Source organism: Urocitellus parryii, chromosome 3, assembly GCF_045843805.1.
Source record: "Urocitellus parryii isolate mUroPar1 chromosome 3, mUroPar1.hap1, whole genome shotgun sequence".
NCBI lineage: Eukaryota > Metazoa > Chordata > Mammalia > Rodentia > Sciuridae > Urocitellus > Urocitellus parryii.
This window is the reverse complement of record NC_135533.1, coordinates 116,049,279-116,068,049: the sequence shown is the minus strand read 5'-3', so window position 1 is coordinate 116,068,049 and position 18,771 is coordinate 116,049,279. Positions and strand designations below refer to the sequence as shown.

General features: G+C 33.5%; 1 protein-coding gene across 1 annotated transcript in view; it reads right to left on the bottom strand.

Annotated features, from left to right (window-relative positions):
• Positions 1-18,771, bottom strand: part of Hormad2 (HORMA domain containing 2) — a 62,249-nt gene that overhangs the window by 32,967 nt on the left and 10,511 nt on the right. The window contains exons 6-10 of the mRNA XM_026408948.2: positions 18,610-18,630; positions 17,924-17,950; positions 12,393-12,460; positions 9,741-9,892; positions 9,320-9,573 (exon numbers count right to left, since the gene is read on the bottom strand). Of these exons, the coding sequence (XP_026264733.2) occupies positions 9,320-9,573; positions 9,741-9,892; positions 12,393-12,460; positions 17,924-17,950; positions 18,610-18,630 (522 nt within the window). The remainder of the gene's footprint in view (positions 1-9,319; positions 9,574-9,740; positions 9,893-12,392; positions 12,461-17,923; positions 17,951-18,609; positions 18,631-18,771) is intronic.

Here is an 18,771-nt window from a genome sequence, read left to right as displayed (position 1 = left end):
ATCATTTGTGAGGAAATTCAGGAAATGAAGTAATAAAAGGCAATATGAAAAATCAATGAATTCAAAATATGATTCTTTGAGAAATAAAAAAAAATGATAAAACTTTAGCCAGACTGACCAAGAAAATAAGAGCAAAGACTAAAATTACTGAAATCAGAATGAAAAAGGAGACATCATTATTGACTGTACAAAAATCAAAAGATAAGGGAATATTATGAAAAATTTTGTATCAACAAATTAAATTAGATGAAATGGAAACTTCCTAAATTATTAAAAATACCCAAACTGACAAATAAAGAAATAGAAACTATGAATACATTTATAAGTGAAGAGACTGAATTAATAATTTTAAAATTACCCACAAAGGAAAGCCCAGCTCCTGAGAGCTTCACCACTGAAGTCTACCAATCTTTTGTTTTGTATACTTAAAAAAAATTTGTCCTTTTTACTTATACATAACAGTAGAATGTATTTTGACATATTACACATACATGGAGTGTAACTTCTCATTCTTGTGGGTTGTACATGATGTGGAGGCACACTGTTTGTGTATTTATATACGAACATAAGAAAGTTATGTTTGATTTTCTACTGTCTTTCCCATTCCCAACCCCCTTCCTTCTCCCCTCTGCTCCTCCCTCCCTGCCACCTATTGTGAGTCAGCATCTCTGTATCAGAATATTCGGCCTTTGGTTTTTTGAAAGTAGTTTATTTTACTTAGCATAATAGCCTCCAGTTCCATCCATTTACTGGTAAATGCCATAGTTTTATTCATCTTTATGGCTAAGTAATATTCCATTGTGTATATGTACCACATTTCTTTATCCATTCATCTATTGAAGGGCATCTAGGTTGGTTCCATAGCTTAGCTATTGTGAATTGAGTTGTTATAAACATTGATGTGGTTCTGTCACTATAGTATGCTAATTTTAAGTCCTCCGGATATATGCCAAGGAGTAGGATAACTGGGTCAATTGGTGATTCCATTCCAAATTTTCTGAGGAATCTCCACACTGCTTTCCATAGTTGTTGCACCAATTTGCAGTCCTACCAGCAACGTAGGAGTGTACATATTTTTTCCCACATCCTTGCCAAAATTTATTGTTACTTGTATTCTTGATAATTGCCATTCTTACTGGAGTGAGATGAAGTCTCAGTAGCTTTAATTTTTTTTAGAGAGAGAGAGAGAGAATTTTAATATTTATTTTTTTTAGTTTTCGGTGGACACAACATCTTTGTTTGTATGTGGTGCTGAGGATCGAACCCCGGCCGCAGGCATGCCAGGCGAGCGTGCTACCACTTGAGCCACATCCCCAGCCCAGTAGCTTTAATTTTTATTTCTCTAATTGCTAGTGATGTTGAACATTTTTTCATATATTCGTTGACCATTCATATTTCTTCTTCTGTGAAGTATCTGTTCAGTTCCTTTGCCCATTCATTGATTGGGTTATTTGTGTTTTTTTTTGGTGTTTTTTGAGTTCTTATATATCCTGTAGATTAATACTCAATTTGAGGTTCAGGTGGCAAAGATTTTCTCTCATTCTGTAGGCTCTCTCTTCATGTTCTTGATTGTTTCCTTTGCTGTGAAGAAACTTTTTAGTTTTTAAAATCCCATTTATTGATTCTTGATTTTATTTCTTGCATTTTAGGAATCTTGTTGATGAATTCAGTTCCTAAACCAATATGATGGAGATATGGGCCTACTTTTTCTTCTAGTAGGTGCAGGGTTCTACCAAACTTTTAAAGAATTAATACCAACTCTTTCAAAAAGTAGAAGAGGAACAAACACTTTTGAACTCATTTAATGAAGCCAGTGTTACCTGATATTAATACCACACAAAGATATCACAAGAAAACTATGGCTCAGTATCCCTTATGAATTGGGCACAAAAATCTTCAATATAATACTAGCAAACAAAACTCAGCAGGACAGCATGCACGTGCGCGTGCGCGCACACACACACACACACACATTTTTTCTTTTTTAAAAATCTTATAAGTTTATCTCAGTAATTTTGTTTTTCTGGAGAAACCTGACTAATACACCTGCTGAACTCCTTTATTGTAATAGATTTTTAGTGGTTTCTTTAGGATTTTTTATAGATAAGAACATCCCATTGGCAATGACCTTTTCAATTTGGATACCTTTTCTTTTCTTATCTCATTGACCTGGCTAGAACCTCCATTACAATGTTGAATAGGGGAGAGAATTGGGGGGAGAAGCATCTATTCTTTTACCATTAGTTATGATATTAAGTATTTTTCAGGATTGATGCCCTGTATCATGTTGAAAAGGTCATTGCCCTTTCTAATTTGCTGAGTGCTTTCTTTAAGTCATTAAAACAGTGTTGGATTTTGTCAAATGCTTTTTCTGTTTCTTTTGATAGAATCATGTGATTTTTGCTTTTTATTGTTTTACATAATGTATTATATTTATTAATTTCAGATATTAAATCAAGCTTGGTTATAATGTGAGCTTGTGCATGCATGCATGTATATATGTTGCTGGACTTATGTACACTATTTGTAAAGACACTTATTATAAGGAATTTGCTCAGGTGATTATGGGGGCTGGCAAGTCTAAAAAAATCTACAGTGTGTGTCAGCAGACTCCAGAGGGATGAAAGCCAATGGTGTAATTTCCTGTAGGCTGGCAGGCTAGTGACCCAGGAAAGTCAATGGTGCAGATAAGACTAAAGGCAGTTTGCTGGAGATTGCCTCCTGTTCAAGGAGGCCAAACTTTTTGTTCTTTTCAGGCCTTCAACTATCTGAAGACCACACACATTATGGAGTGCTGATTTTACTTTACTCAAAGTTCACTGATTTAAATATTAATTTCATCTAATTACACCCATGACAAATCAATCCTCTCAACAAGGTTTCAGGATATAAAATTAGCACACAAATTCATCTGTAATTTTATACACTTATGATAAATAATGTGAAAATGAAATTTAAAAATTCCATTCACAATTAATATCAAAAGAATAACATACTTAGGAATAAATTTAACAAAATGAATGCAAAATTTATACTCAGGAAATTATAAAACATTGCTGAAAGAAATTAAGGAAAATCCATGTAAATGGAAATAGAAAGGGAGAAAATATTCATAAATTATGTATCTGAAAAGGTATTCTATTCAGACTTGATAAAGAACTCTTATACCTCAAAATAAAAGGAAAAAAAAACCAACATAAAATGAGCAAAAGATCAGAATCAATATATCTCCGTTAAGATATATAAGTGGGTAATAAGCACATGAAAAGATACCTCACTTTGTTAGTCATTAGAGAAATGTAAATCACATCCACGATGAGTGACCACTTCATACCCAGAATCAAAAAGTGAGACACATATAAGTAAGAATGTGAAGAAATTGAAACTCTCATACACTGATGTTGGAAATGTAAAAAAAAAAAAAAAAAAAAAAAAAAAAAAAAAAAAAAAAAAAAAAAAAAAGAGGTGCAGCCACTTAGAATACAGTTTTGGAATTCTTCAAATGATTAAACATACAATTACCACAGGGATTTGGTCTATTTATCTTTGTGCATGTGACCTTTGTACTGTGACTCAAACATGGTAGGCATCAATATAAAATTGTTGGCTGAATAAATGCTAATAATTTATGGTTATTACAATATATTCAATTATTTTAAGCTTTCTTCATGGTAAGTTTCAAGTAGCCTTGTTTAAATGTCAAAATAATGTTTTTAGCTTAATGATTCTGTTTGTTCTGTATTTGGTTATCAGAGCAGGAAGAGCCTCTACTGTGCAGGATGAAGCACACTTGAGATGGGGCTCCATAAAATACATAGTTGTTTCTAACTTTTCTTTACCACTGTCTGAAGGATTGGTCTTCTGAAGTCTTATCTCTCAATTTGGATTTCCTAATATAAATGCTAGAAGAATTACTTGCCATGATGCCTAGATTTGTTATAAGCATAATATCATCAGTATAACAATAGACATTTAGCTTCAAATGGAAATCTAGAAGGACATACAACAGTATTAGATAACCTAGCAAACTAATTATAGTTCTAGACAAGTAACATTATCATTATTTTCTCCAGTGTGTAATTGACCAAAAATCTGAATTGAAATAAAAACTAATATCACACTGGGCTTTGTGAGATGATAACACACGCTGGAGATTGAACCCAGGGCCTTGAACCTAATAAGCATGCATTCTACCACATATCCCCTAAAAAGCACTTTAAAAAGCAATATCATAATAACATTAATTTAAAAAGCAATGCAAATCTTCTAACTGCCTTTCCATCCTACATATTCATACACACACACTCACATATTTTAGGGTGGGGTTTAACTCCAGGTATTCATACTTTTTGGTATGAAGTTATTCATTGGAGTTTTATTGATTTGCCTGCCCTGTCCCTGCAGGGGATTGAACCCAGAGTCACAAATGCTAAACAGGTACTCTACTACACACAGCAGAAGTTTTTCTTATAATTAAAAACAAAACAAAACCCTTGTGTTTCTGCAGTTATTTCTCCACCACTTATAGAGAAAAAAAAGATATAGAAAGTTTCTATAAACTTTGGAGCAAACAAAAATTTCTTAAGCAGTACCCTAAATTGCTCAATGTAGTAATTCATAAATTGAATTACATTAAAATGAAGAACTTCTATTCATAAAACACCTTATTAAGGGAGTAAAGATAGTATTATATTGTGTGCACATATCAATATGTAATAATGAATCTCATCATTATGCACAACTGTCATGTACCAGTAAAAACTGGAAAAGAAAAAATAAGAGGCAATTTATAAAGTTAAAGAAGATATTCAGCATATATTATCTGACAAAGGATTTATAAGCAGAATTTCTATAAATCAATAAAAATGAAAGATAAATAAAAAATAGCAAACAACATGAACTGATACCTTCACAAAAGAAGATATACAATATGGCCAATAAATGTATGAAAAGGTGCTCATCTTCATCAGGCATCAGAGAAATGTCAATTAAACCATGATGACATACCATTGCATACTCACCAGAATGGATAGAAGTAAAAAGGTGGAAAATGCCAAGGGTTGGTGAGGATGTGACCACACTTTCATACATTGATGGAAATATAAATTGGCACAACCACTTTGGAAACTGTTTTGTGGTGTCTCTTAAGACTAAATGTATGCATACCCTTTGACACATCAATTCTACTCCTGGCAATTCTATTCCCACTACATATTTCACTAAAACACATGTTCCAGATGTCTGAGCAGTACTATTCATAAAGGCCCCAAATTGAAAATCACTCAAATGCATATCAACAGTGGAATGATAAATTATGATAATGGTCTACAACAATGTGTAAAAATATGCATGTCAACTAAAGTGACAGCTCATACTATGTGATTCTACATCTATAGAATAATCAAGAGAAATGAATAGAAATCAGGACAGCAATACTCTTGTTGAATGAATAGTGACTGAAAAGTAAGAAGTTTCTGGAAGGATGGTACTATTCTGTTTCTTGGTCTGACTGTTGATTTCACATGTTTATTCAGTAGAGCTGGGACAAGGCACGGAAAGCAATATACTCAGAGAGCACAATTTAAGCTCACTCTTGGCACCTGAAAGCAACCTTAAAATGTGCCTCCTTAGACCAGTAGAGCAGAGAAAGGAGACCAGGGAGAGGGAGAAGGGGAGGGAATGGAAGTTACTAGGGAATGGAAATGACCAAATTTTGTTATTTGCATGTATGAATATGTAACAACAAATCCCACTGTTATGTACGATTATAATGTGCCAATTAAAGATTTTTAGAAATTAGAAAAAAAGGTTCCCCCAAGCATCTTATTTGTCTTACCCTTCTACCAGTCCTAGTATTCAGTTTGTGAATATTTATTGAAATATATTATTATGACATATATTTTTTATGTATATAGATTATGCTTAAATTTAACAAATGTTAACGGGGTCTAGTCTACCTCAGACCATAAATGAAAACAAACTTTTAATGATCTAAATGTGATGTGGGCATAGTGGACAATACCTATCATCTCAGCTACTCAGAAGTCTGAGGCAGGAGGATAGTAAGTTTGAGGCCAGTCTGAGAAGCTAGTTAGGAAACAAAACAAAAAAAGGGCTGAGGATGCATCTCATTGGTAGAGTGTGCCTGGGTTCTATCTCCAGAACTGCAAAACAAGTAAACAAACACTTAAATGTGGGTATGGGATGTGGCTTAGTGTTAGGGTGGTTGCCTAGTATGTGCAAGGCTTTGGATTCAATTGCCAGTCCTGGGGGGAAAAATAAAAGGAAGAAAGGAACAAAAATTAAAAACCTAAATGTGAAAAGAAAAATTTTAAAACTTTCAGGATAAAATACAGGAGATTGTTATTAATGCCTTCAGGTAGAAAAGGATTTCTTGAGATACCCATAAGCACATATTAAAGAAAAAGAATAAACTACATTAAAATTAAAAACATTTCTTTATCAAAGACCTTTTAAAGATAAGTTAAAAGACAAGCACAAACCTGGAAAAAATATTAAAACACAAATAAGTAAAAGAAAAATTCAGAACACCTTTTAAAAGTCAATGAGGAAAAAATAAATAATAGAAAAATGTATGAACCAGGCATAGTGGTGCATGCCTGTGTCTGTAATCCCAGCAACTCAGTAGGATCACAAGTTCAAAGTTAGCTTCAGAAATTTGGCAAGGAATTATGAAACTTAGTGAGATTCTGCCTCAAAATAAAAAAATAAAAGAAAAAAAGGACTGGGGGTGTACCCTGGGTTCAACCCCTGGTACAAAAAAAAAAAAAAAAAAAGAAAAAAAATGTATGAAAGACTTGAACAGCTACTTTCTATAGAAGACTGGCCAATAAGAAGATTCTCAAACTCACTGATAACCTGGGAAATTAAAATTTCAATAATGAGGTTGTACTCCTACCTCAGATCTAGCAAATTGGCAGAAGACATAAACTCTGACAAAGTCAAGTGTTGGCAAGAATGTAGAGATCCTTCTTCACTGTTGGTGGAATATAAATTGGTACAATCATTTTGGAAAATAGTTTTGTGTTACCTAATGCAGTTGAAAATGTGCAAGACTAGAACACTCTGATATAATCCCTAGAGATATTCTTTCACATGTGTACCAGGAGATGTGTACATGAATGTTTCTAACAATTAAAAAGAAATAACTTCAACAAGAGTAGGATATTAGCTAGGCATGGTGGCACACACGTGTAGTCCTAACACTTAGGAAGCTGAGGCAAGAAGATCACCTAAGCCCAGGAGTTCGAGACCAGCCTGGGCAACAGAATAAGACCCCATCTCAAAATTGAAACAAAACAAATGAGTAGAATACATTACAACAGTATAAATGAAAGAAAAACCACACATAATGGATGAATCTCAGTTTTGATGGTCAAGCTAAGGACTAAAATCATAGAAAAATACTTGGAGTATTATTATTTTTATATAGAAATTTTAAAAGGGCCAAAATATTGGTAGATGATAAAATAACTCAGGATGTATTTATCTTTATAGATACATGAAGTGCATTAATAAAGGGATACCTGGTGGCTTCTAGTGGTAAATTTCTACTTCTTGGCCTGTGTGGGTATACGGATGTTTTCATTATTCTTTAAATGGTACATATAACTTTTGTATACTCTCTTTGATGAATTATGTTTCAAAATACAGTAATTTTTAAAAGCAATAAGGTTAAAGTTCTACATATGTACACATGCGTATAAACATTTGTATTTTCCATGAAGTAAAACCAAAGGAATCTTTAGTAGAAAAATGTCAGTAGCACTTCAGTATATTTACATTCTCTCATATGATTGGCTGGTTGAGAGAGAAACTAATATCAAATATAAGTTTACCATGAAAGCCAGATCTTTGTACATATAGTTTCTGTTAAATATATACTTGGAAAATGTCATCACCTGCCTCATTTAATCTATTAATTAAAATATACTTTTCTAGGCTGTCTTATTTAAATCTTATTTGGCAAACAAGAAATTCTTAATTTTTTTAAGGATAAAAATCCAGTTGAAATCTGTTCATTCTTTTCTTAACCTTTATTTATTTTTCTTAGCCTTTCTATGTTAGCTATATCTTCCTTGAGTAGAATCAGAGAAGAAAACTGTACCAAAAATCTAAAGCCTTTTTCATGACTGACATTGTGAAGATACTAAAAATGAAAACAAAACGAAACAAAACAAAACCTTGTTGTTCGTTTGGTTGTATTATTTATATTAATTCAAGTAAGACTGGGACTTGTTTTCCATGCAGTAAACATATATATCACTGAGTTAAAGATCTGGAAAGAACCTTCAGAAATTACCTAGTAGTCATCTTCTGTAAGTAGGACTCAGATTATCTCAGGCAAATAAGTTATTATCCTAATCTTAAAATGTCTCCTGAGAAGATTTTAAAAATGTGTTTGTCTCAGAACCCTTTTAATACAATGTCAGCCTACAGTTAGCAGCCAGTAAACAGTAAGTCAACAGTATAGATTTACCTAGGGCACAGTGCGGCCCTCTCAGTACCCAACTCTAAAGTCTCTATGCAAAAGGCAAGGTAAGGGGCTCAGAGCCATGCCTGTTCAGCTCCTTTGGCTGCAAACCCATCAGCTCCCTGGCTTTCCCCAGTGATCTAGACCCAAAGCTTGTCTCTCCACATAAACGAGTGCTGACATTTTGTTTTCACTCTGATTTGGGTTAATCCACAAACTTTCTTTCTTGGCTCCTTCCCACTTGATTATTCCAGAAAATCAAGAGCTGATTTGTACTTGTATTTGATATGAATAGACACCTAAAATATTTGTAAGTCCTAAAAATATGTCACTTATGAAAATTAGAAATATATTGGGAAATATTTTTCTCCTAATCATGGGCAATAGGCAATTTCATCTAAAAACATATTTCTTTCTTGAGGCCCATACTTTTTTTTTTGGTACCAGACATTAAACCCAGGGGTGCTTAACCACTGAGCCACATCCCCAGAACTTTTTTGTATTTTATTTAGAGATAGGGTCTGTCTCATTGAATTGCTTAGGACCTTGCTAAGATGCTGTGGCTGGCTTTGAACTTGTGATTCTCCTGCCTCAGCCTCCATAGCTGCTGGGATTACAGGTGTGAGTCACCTCACCTCTCCTGGTTAGGACTGTACTTTTTTAGACTAAAAAATCCTTGATGTCAAAACTAGTTTTGTTTCAGTTTTTATGCCTGGCATGCTTCACCACTGGACTGTTGTTACTGTGATATGACCTGTATGCAAAGTGAAAAATGTCAGTTGTATTTAACTGAAGAAATGGAGGCTCACTAAAACTTGGCCTTACTTGATTGTTGTACTCTTCTTCTTCATCATCACAGTCTAGACCCTGATGGGCAATTTCAGTAGTATTATTCTCCTGAAACAGATTGTTCTCCAAATCAGATACTCTGGCTGCCTCCGTAGTGACTTTTACTTTCATGCTATGAAAGCCTGTGGAGACCAATCCCACTTGCAGATTGACAGGTTCCCCATCAAACAGCAAGAAGTGTGAATTCACCCCTTCTTTAAAACCAGGCGGTTGGTAATCATGTGGAGTCACTGCAAAATGAAAAGGGCAAAAAGCCATGAAACTTTGTTTCAATAGAAGCCAGATTAATATTTTAAGTATAGCAACAGATATCTTTCAGATGTTTGTAAAATCCTTCTATTAACATAAAATATTAGTTTAGTACTTAAGAAGAATTTGAATAAAGGTCTCCACCTACCTGAATTGTAGTAATGGAGTTTCATAGTAAGTATAACATCGTTAGGAAGGGGTCCAAGGTTCTGCATCAGTATATATAATTTGCGAATCAGTAGTACACTGGCTTTCTTAATATCTTTACTATTTGTTCCACTTTCAAAGCTTGTACTACTGCTATAATCACATAGAAAAAAAGGTATACTTTTCAATCATATGCAATACTGACAATATATTCCCAAAAGAACACAACTTTTGAGTATATGATCAAATAAATATAAACATCTAGACATTTTGGAGAAAATTTTTAGATTATAAATTAAAGGAATAATTATACTTTTTCAATGCACATACAAAGGACTTCTAAATAATATGTTCACCTAAAGCATTTAAAATATGACCTTATTTTTAAAAATTTGCTTATTACAAATAACCACATGTCATAATAATGAGAACACTGGATTTGGAATTAGGTATCCTGGCATCTAATATCATCTCTGCTGTTAACTAGCTGAATGTCTTCAGTCAAATCATTGAGATACACTTTATTGTTTATGTCATTTGTAAGATAAGCTTACAGACATTTCTATAACTCCCTAACCATAAAATCAGTTACTAGCTCTGTATCTACCATCTGGTTATCTCTCAAAGGCATCCCATCCTCACACTTGCAGGGATTACCCCAATGGGAATCTTAACTATTCTTCCTCCTTTCCTTTATTTCCACATTGCAAACCATTTTCCATACCACTGACAAAATAATAATCCTAATAGGAAAATATGCTCATATCACCTTCATGCTTAAAATTCTTCCATTAAATTAATAACCTTTCAATCAAATAAAGGATGGTGTATAATGCCTTTAATGTCCATTCATACTCTTCTCTATTCTCACCAGCAGCTACTGTCCAATTTCCTCTCAACCACGGGCATTTGCTGTTCATTCCACCTGTATTGTGCTTTTCTATTTCTCTTCTAAAACCTAATGCAATGTGTCATCTTTTCAAAGAAGTCTTCCCCTATAATCCCCACAGCTTTCCCCTTAGGAGAACTGTTTGTCCCTCACTAAGCAGCGAGTGACTGTATATTTCATCAGTATCTTTCATTCAATGAATATGAATGAACAAGTTGGACTAAATTACCTTCCAATTCTAAACTTTTTTTCTCTCTGAAATTTTCTTCTCCAATTAGTCTCATATTTGAGTAGTTTTGGGGAAGAGTTATGATTGTTGGTATAATTGCACAGTGTTGAAAAATAATCCTAAATAATTGAACTATTGAGTTTTCCCCTAACTGATCTTTAGAGGCAGTGTAAATTCATAAAGCAAACCTTTATTAAGCTTCTCCATCAATTTCAAACAACTTAGCTTTGTCTGCCAGAATTTAACCAATTTAAACAAGGTAACCTGAGTGAAGGGCTATAGCCAGGTGGCCCAGGGGATCCTCCAGGATTCATCAGTAAAATCATTCAAAACTCTGATGTAAACAAATACTATTTTTTGGCTTCTAGGAAATTCTAATATGTATTATTTTCTTGACTCCCTAATATCTGGAAGATTTGGCCATTTTTATTTTACTGCTTACCTCTTGGCATATGTGTCTTTAAAACCAAAGAGATTAATCTGGTTGCCAGGGATATTTATATTTGAGTTTTAGAGAGTAAAAACAACAGCTTTATGTGAGAAAATACGTGTAAATGTGAATATAATCTGTAAAATGCTATACAAATGTTAGCTAGTGATGATTAAAATTTTAACTCTCATTTTTGGAACTTTGTTCTCACATTTGAGTATTGCCTATAAGTATTATAAATGAGGGAATAATTAAGAAAGTGAGTATTAGAGAGAAATCGTCAAGCTCCAGAGAGCTAATAATAGAGAAAAGGGAGAATTCTGCCACATTTCTCTTAAATTCATTCCTTTTGGAGATATCCATCTCCCTTACTTGGAGCACTCCATTACCTAGGGCTTTTCACTATCATTTGCATCTTCCATTTCTATTGTATCAGTAAATCTTTAGCTCTCTCTACCTCCTGGCTGATCTGAAGCCAAAAAACTACTGAAAGAAGAATAAATATTGCTCCTCAACAAAACATCTTCATCTGCAATGGGCCCTTCTGAACTACTATTTAATCCACTAGTGTGCTATTTAATCCACTAAATGTGTTTAAAACTTGGAGTTTTAGATTTGATAGGACAATAAGGTGTTTTCCAGTCTTTTCCATACAGAGAAGCACATAGAAAATGCTATTTGTACATCACTGTGAGGTAGGCAGATGACAAAAGTTATGCATGTAGGCAAATAGTCCAGGGTTGTTTTTTATCTAACCCTGGCCCCAACTGACTATATAGAATGTGTAAAAGATCAATATCTCAATATAGCAGTTGAGAAACATTGGGTTAGTAGCTAGACAGGGCCTTATGGAGTTCTTCAATCAACATTGTGCAGACAGCCTTGTTAATATAATGGCAATGCTTACCATCTCCTCTACTCTCATCAATTAAATCCATGGATTTCAGAAATTTAATTATTACAGTTCATTTTTATAATAGTGAAGTTTCATAGGATTTATGGGAAAATGATAAAAGAAGTATAAAACTTTTTTCTGGCTTATAAAAACTTATGTTTATCTCACTTCTATATGCTTTCTCAGGTTCATTAAATAATTAGATTCTACCTGTCAAAATCCATAGTGGCTCCTTCTTTTGTGTATTTGAATTTGAACTGGTATATCTCAGTCACTTTCTAGAAAAACCAAAGGTAATAAAGAAATTAATTTTAAAAAGAAATCCAGAATTTTACCTGATAATAAGGCACATTTTCATTGTATACCTACCATGCTTCCTATATACCTGTTTATTTCACAGTATTATATTATTTAGGAGTAATATTTCCAGATATAAAGATACTTTTTCTCCAAAAGTGAGTTAGATGATAAATACTTCCATTATAATTGAAGTTGGAAAAACTAAGGCACAGTCAAGTATCTGACCCACTAGGTTATGACGGGGGAATCAGTTGAGAAACTATTCATTCACATAATACCTATTTTAGTGAATTCTGTTTTGTATCAAGCATTGGAGTCACAGTAATGAACAAAACTTTTTCTCTCTGTTTTTCTTGAATTTATAGTCTGATCAGGAGATAATCAATAAATTATTTCACCTAGTACGATTGCTGTGAACAATATGAAGCAGATGCTTTGATGGAAGATGAAGGGGGAAAAGTACTGATTTGGCTTGAAAGGGCCAAGGAAAGCATTCCCGAAGAAGTGATATTTGAGTTGAACCTCAAGAGAGGTAAGCCATGTGTAGTCCTTGGGTGTGATGATCCAGGCAGAGCAAACAGCAATACAAACTCTCTAGAAGGGATGTCCCCCTCTTCCAAGATCTGAGAGGAGGCTAAAGATGAGAGAGCAAGGGGGAGAATGTAGGAGATGAAGTTGTAGAGAGGGTTGCTATGTTTTATTGGCCATGGTAAGTGGGGGTTGGATTTTATTCCATATAAACCAGAAGGGTTTTAAGTCGGGGAGTGATTTGCATTTTTAAAGCTCACCCTGCCAATCTTAAGAAAGGTATGGAAACTGACATGTTAAGAGGCTACTGCAGAAATTCAGGGAAGATTAGATGAACAAAAAGAAGGGATGTATCAAGTATTATTTTTTTCAATTCTACACTAAAAACTGGATATTACTGCTATCTGCTCTTCTGTTAAGAAAGCTAGAAATAACAAGGGACAGATTTCAGAACACACAAAAGTGCCCCTCATTCATCTGGTTGAATATTTAATCCTTGATAATGTGAGAATGAAGATGTTAGAGTGATCAGAAAAAGTCCCAGTGCTTCTATTACTTTTCTCTACTCTGAAGTTTAGTCTTCTAGTTCTACAGATCTTGCACCTTAATAATACCTTAATCACAGGTGACCATGTACTGGGAAAACTGGCTCATGTTGGTTAAACTCTAAAGTGAGAGATTTATCATGGAGTTAATTTTAAGATACAAGTATTTTTCTAACTAGACAACCTACTTGAGAAATGAAAGTTCAGAAGGCTGTTTATGGCTACAGTAGGAGAGATGGGTGAGATTAGAAGCATCTATAGCTGCCTAATAGCAACAAGTTCACTCTGGACAGGCTAGATACACACACAGTGTCTTCTCTTAACCAATGCTGGATGTAATTGCCCTGTCAAACAATGCCTATTTCCTGCTGCCCATGTTTCTGAGTTAACTATAGCTATTTAATGTTGTGAGTTTTTATTTTTTAAATGAAAGAAATCTTTCAGTAGCTGATAATTTTACTTGTATTTTATTATTTGATCACTGAAGCAATAGGCTTTACATTTATAATTGTTTTATAGAAGATGCTAATCTTATTAACTTGAAACTAATTTATCAAAGAAGGTATATTATAACTCACAAAATGTTCTCCCACTTTTCAGGCTGTGTTGCCTGACAAAGGTGATATTTTAAATTGAACATCAATTGTTTCTATCAACCATGCTGATCACATTCATATAGACCAAAGCAACAGCAACACGTGTAGCCTCTTCTCCCTCACTTTCCAATCCATTGGTAAAACTTTTCAGGACTATCTTCAAAGTGAATTGGAAGACCATCTAATATTCATTCTCTATTCTATAGCCAAAAAGTTTTTGGAAATACAAATCAGACCATGCAATACCTTTGCTTAAACCCCTCTACCTAATGGCATCCCATTGCCCTGACATCTTTTAATTTATGAATTATGTTGGTCTATAAGACCTTACTCATCTGTCCAATACCTACTTCTCCTGCACTTTCCCTCCCATTCACTAAGCTATAGGATCATGGCACCTTTTCTTTCATAAACATCCAAGATTCCTTCCCCCCTTAGGGCCTTTGTATAGTTATACTCTGGAACATGCTATCTCCGGTTAATGATAATATTTGGCCACTGCCCAAAATGCTGTAGCCATGAAGTAGATTTCAGTAGCCCTTGCTACTCTGAAGTATATATTATTATTCTCATTACTGAAGAAGCTGGTTAAGTGGTAGAGCTGAGATTTGACTCCAGTACCTGTAATGTTAATTAGCATATTATTCTACCTGTTATATGCCATTGCCTCTCATAGAACTGCAAAGGCTGACTCCTTCTGGTCATTCAGTCTCAGCTAAAATAGTGGTCTGGTAGGAAGGCTTTCTATGAACTGCCAATCTAACACAGCCATTCATTTCTTCCTTTTCCATCTCTACATCAGCATTGTTTAGTAAACTACATTTATTTTTTTTTCATACACAGTAATATAACTATCTGAAAGTTTTTGCTAAATTTTGTTTACTTATTTATTATTTGTCCCTCCACATAAGAATATAAAGCTTCAAGAGGGCAGGGACCTTATTTATTCCATTTACTTTCATGTTTTTGTAGTTTGAATAATGGTAAGCACATAAAATGAGCCCAATTCACATATAATATGTACATTCTCTCTCTCTCTCTCTCTCTCTCTCTCTCTCTCTCTCTCTCTCTCACACACACACACACACACACACACACACACACAAACACAAACAAACACACACACACACATTTGGCACTTAATCACTGAGTCACATCCCCAGCCCTTTTTACATTTTATTTTGAGACAGGGTCTTGCTAAGCTGCTGAGGCTGGCTTTGAACTTGTGTTCCTTCTGCCTTAACCTTCCAAGCTGCTGGGATCACAGCCATGTGCCACCATGTCCAGCCCCAATTTATATTTGCTGAATGAATAAATATTCAGCCCAGAGTACATGCTCAGTTAGGGTTTCATCTTATAAACATTTTTAAAAACCAAAATTTCTGAAAGCATAATGTGGTTAGAAACAAGGACCACCTATAGTTCAGTTCCTGAAGGAGACTATTATAATTGGACATTGACTACCTCTAATAAGCACAAAGGAATAGATGGTAATATCATAAGATCTGTATTTTTACAATATTCATGTATACTAATTCTTTATGTCACAAATTAAACCTTTATTTAACATATTTACATACAGCTTACATATCTTATTAATACCCATCATACTTTTTGTAGTATGCGTCTATGAAAAGCTATCATTCTTTACTACTTCAGCTGCCTTTGTCAATTTCTCTTTCAAAAGATGGGGCAAGCAGAACAAAACTTCATGTGCAGAAATGCCAGAACTTTGTGCAGTACCCCAAACTTTGTTGGCCTTTGAACTGGGGAAGCACAATTTATCTTAAGCCAAAGTCTTTCACTGTTGTATCATAACATACTTGTCACAAGAGTCCTGCAAATTTAAATTGATGTGTAAAGTATATTTTTGCTGCTTTAGGTAAATATTAACATTATTATTGTTTATGAAATTTTGTCTAGGGAAAGATATATTTCTAGGGATATGACTCAAATGTTTGGCACAATATCAGATAAATGCCAAAGACTGTTTATGTGAGAATGTTGTTTTGTGAGTACATAAAAGAATATGATCATGGAACTAAACAGTAGTATCAGTGACATGATGCTAAACAGCAAATAAAACAGTGTAATCTTGTGGATGGATGCTTTTAGGCACTATGAATGTTGTTATGCTATAGTAGTAGTTATACTATAATTATTGCTTACTCTGTTATTCTTTTGAGTTTTTTTAATATCCTCAAGCAACCATCAAATCTTTTAGTAATCAGAAGGGCGCCACGAACACCTAGTAGTTAGGGATCATCACTATAGGGAATAATTTACAAATATTCAAGATATTTTCTTGGGTCATAAGTGATAGCTTAGAATTTACCATATAATAAGTTTTTGTTTTTTATCCTCATTGTTGTATGTGCTAGCATTGAAACTCATTTCAGTTTTTTTCCCATTCTGTAAGATTTTTTCTGTATTTAAGGCTAAGTTAGTCAGCATTTCACTACCCACCAAATTACTGATTTATAACTAGGAGTTTTACATTCATAAGAAAACATGTAAATGCTGTACCAAGAAAATAACCAATTAACAACTTATCAGAAAGTTGTAGTTTAGGAAACTTCTGTTTAAACCTAAGAAAAAAGGAAGAGACAAAGACAGCTAGGGCTGCAGCTCAGTGGCAGAGAACTTTCTTAGCATGTGTGAGACACTTGGTTTGATACTTAGCACCACATAAAAAAATACATAAAATAAAGGCATTCTGTCCATCTATAACTTCAAAAAAAAATTAAAACAAAAAAGAGACAAAGATAAAGAAAGGTAAAACTAGTTTGGACATTGAGAAATTGTGATCCATCTGTATTCAAAGGTTGCTTCCCCTTTGCTTACATGGTTATTCATAATTTTGCAAAGAGAGAATTTTAAGAGTTAAAAACAATTTTGTCTTGAATATGAGCAGTTAGACCAAATACATTGGCTAAGAGAAGAAAAACTGAAAGCAAGGAAAAAGTAAAGAAAGCTAGGAAGAAGATGAAGAGAACAGAACAAGAGGAGAGAACAGAGGGCTTCTCCTTCCAACTCAGTACTACAGCCACAGAAGCCAAAGTGGCAAAAGTAACTATTATGTTTCTAGGACTATAATATTCACTCTGGAAGATAGAAAACAAGACAAGAACCTTGTCCTCAAGAATTCACAGTCTGCTTGGGAAAATAATCTGCATGAGTCAATTGAGAGTGTTAAATTGTGGGGTTCTTCTGGAAAATAAATTTAGAGAAGTTAGTGTAGACAATCTAGCCAGAGAGGCTTTTATGAAAGATTTGAATTTAAGTTGGCCTTGAGGATAAGTAGCAATCACTAAGGTAAAGAAAGAAATAGATAGGGAAGTAAAGAGGTAAAAAAATTCTGAAACTCTGTAAAGGTCAAAAGGGGAGAATTTAGTTGGCAAAAAAAAAAAAAGTTTAGAATTATGCCATGTCTGGTTTATTTTACTAAAAGACCATAAGCAATTTCCAGAATCAGTTAAAAGAAATAAAATGTGTTTTTTATATATTTATATATCAAGAGAGTCTTTTAATGTTAATATGTTATGGAAGAGGCCCAGTTCTACTCAATGCCTTTTTTTAAAAAAAATACTCCTAGGTAATATTTGAAAATCTCATACTAAAGGATTGGCCACATTTATAAGAAAATATGTTGAAAGAGCTCACTCTTGCTGTTCAAATAGTAGTATAGCAACATAGTCTATAGTCTCAACTCAGGTAAATATACTTAAATATAATACACATATACTATCTACTTATACGTTTGTCTTCTTACCTCAGGTTCCTTTGGATTTGTGTAAAGCTGTTAAAGAAAAAATAAACAGCATTTAATTTCTGAAATTTACTAGATTATTCCTCACAGAATACATTTTCTATATAAAGAGGACAATTTGTACTCAATTGAGTACTGTATTGATACATATTTCAAGCTGGAGATAGGATAAGCTCTTGTTTTGTGAACATGGATCCATTAGAATACTTTATGAACACTGACTATTAAGGATTAATTCCATACAAGAAATATAAGGTATTTACAACTACTGTGAATGAGCTACAATAAGTTCTAAATAATTGGCATGGTTTAAATGTTTAAACAAATCATATATCTAAGATTCTTAATGGCATATTCTCATTTTTTTAAACTACATATGCCATGTGATAATCAGGAGTATACAAAACTTCAAAAGAGTCTATAAAATTTCAAAAACAAAAAACTTTGAGCCTGTAAAGTAACTTTAAAAATATAAAAATCCTGATAGCCAACAGATGAAGCAGATAGTATATCCCATGTTTCTCCATGTCTATAATCTACAAAATATATAATTAATGTTTTAATAAAAATTCTGATGAACTATTTTTTAAATTCTAAAATGTAATAATATGGATAAAAAAGGAAGAGGGAGAATACAAAAGTCAAGGAAGTAGAGACAGAGGTTTAGTTATCTTTAAGTATGTACTTACTGTAAGTACTGCCATATGTAGCTTCAAGAAAAAAGAAAACTTTGTTAGAACATAATTATATCTATATCATTGTTATTTTTAACAAAAGCTAATTAAAATATTATTTCAGAGAAAGTAGAGGAAAGGAACCAAGGGGAGGTAGAAGGAGATGAAAAGGGGAAA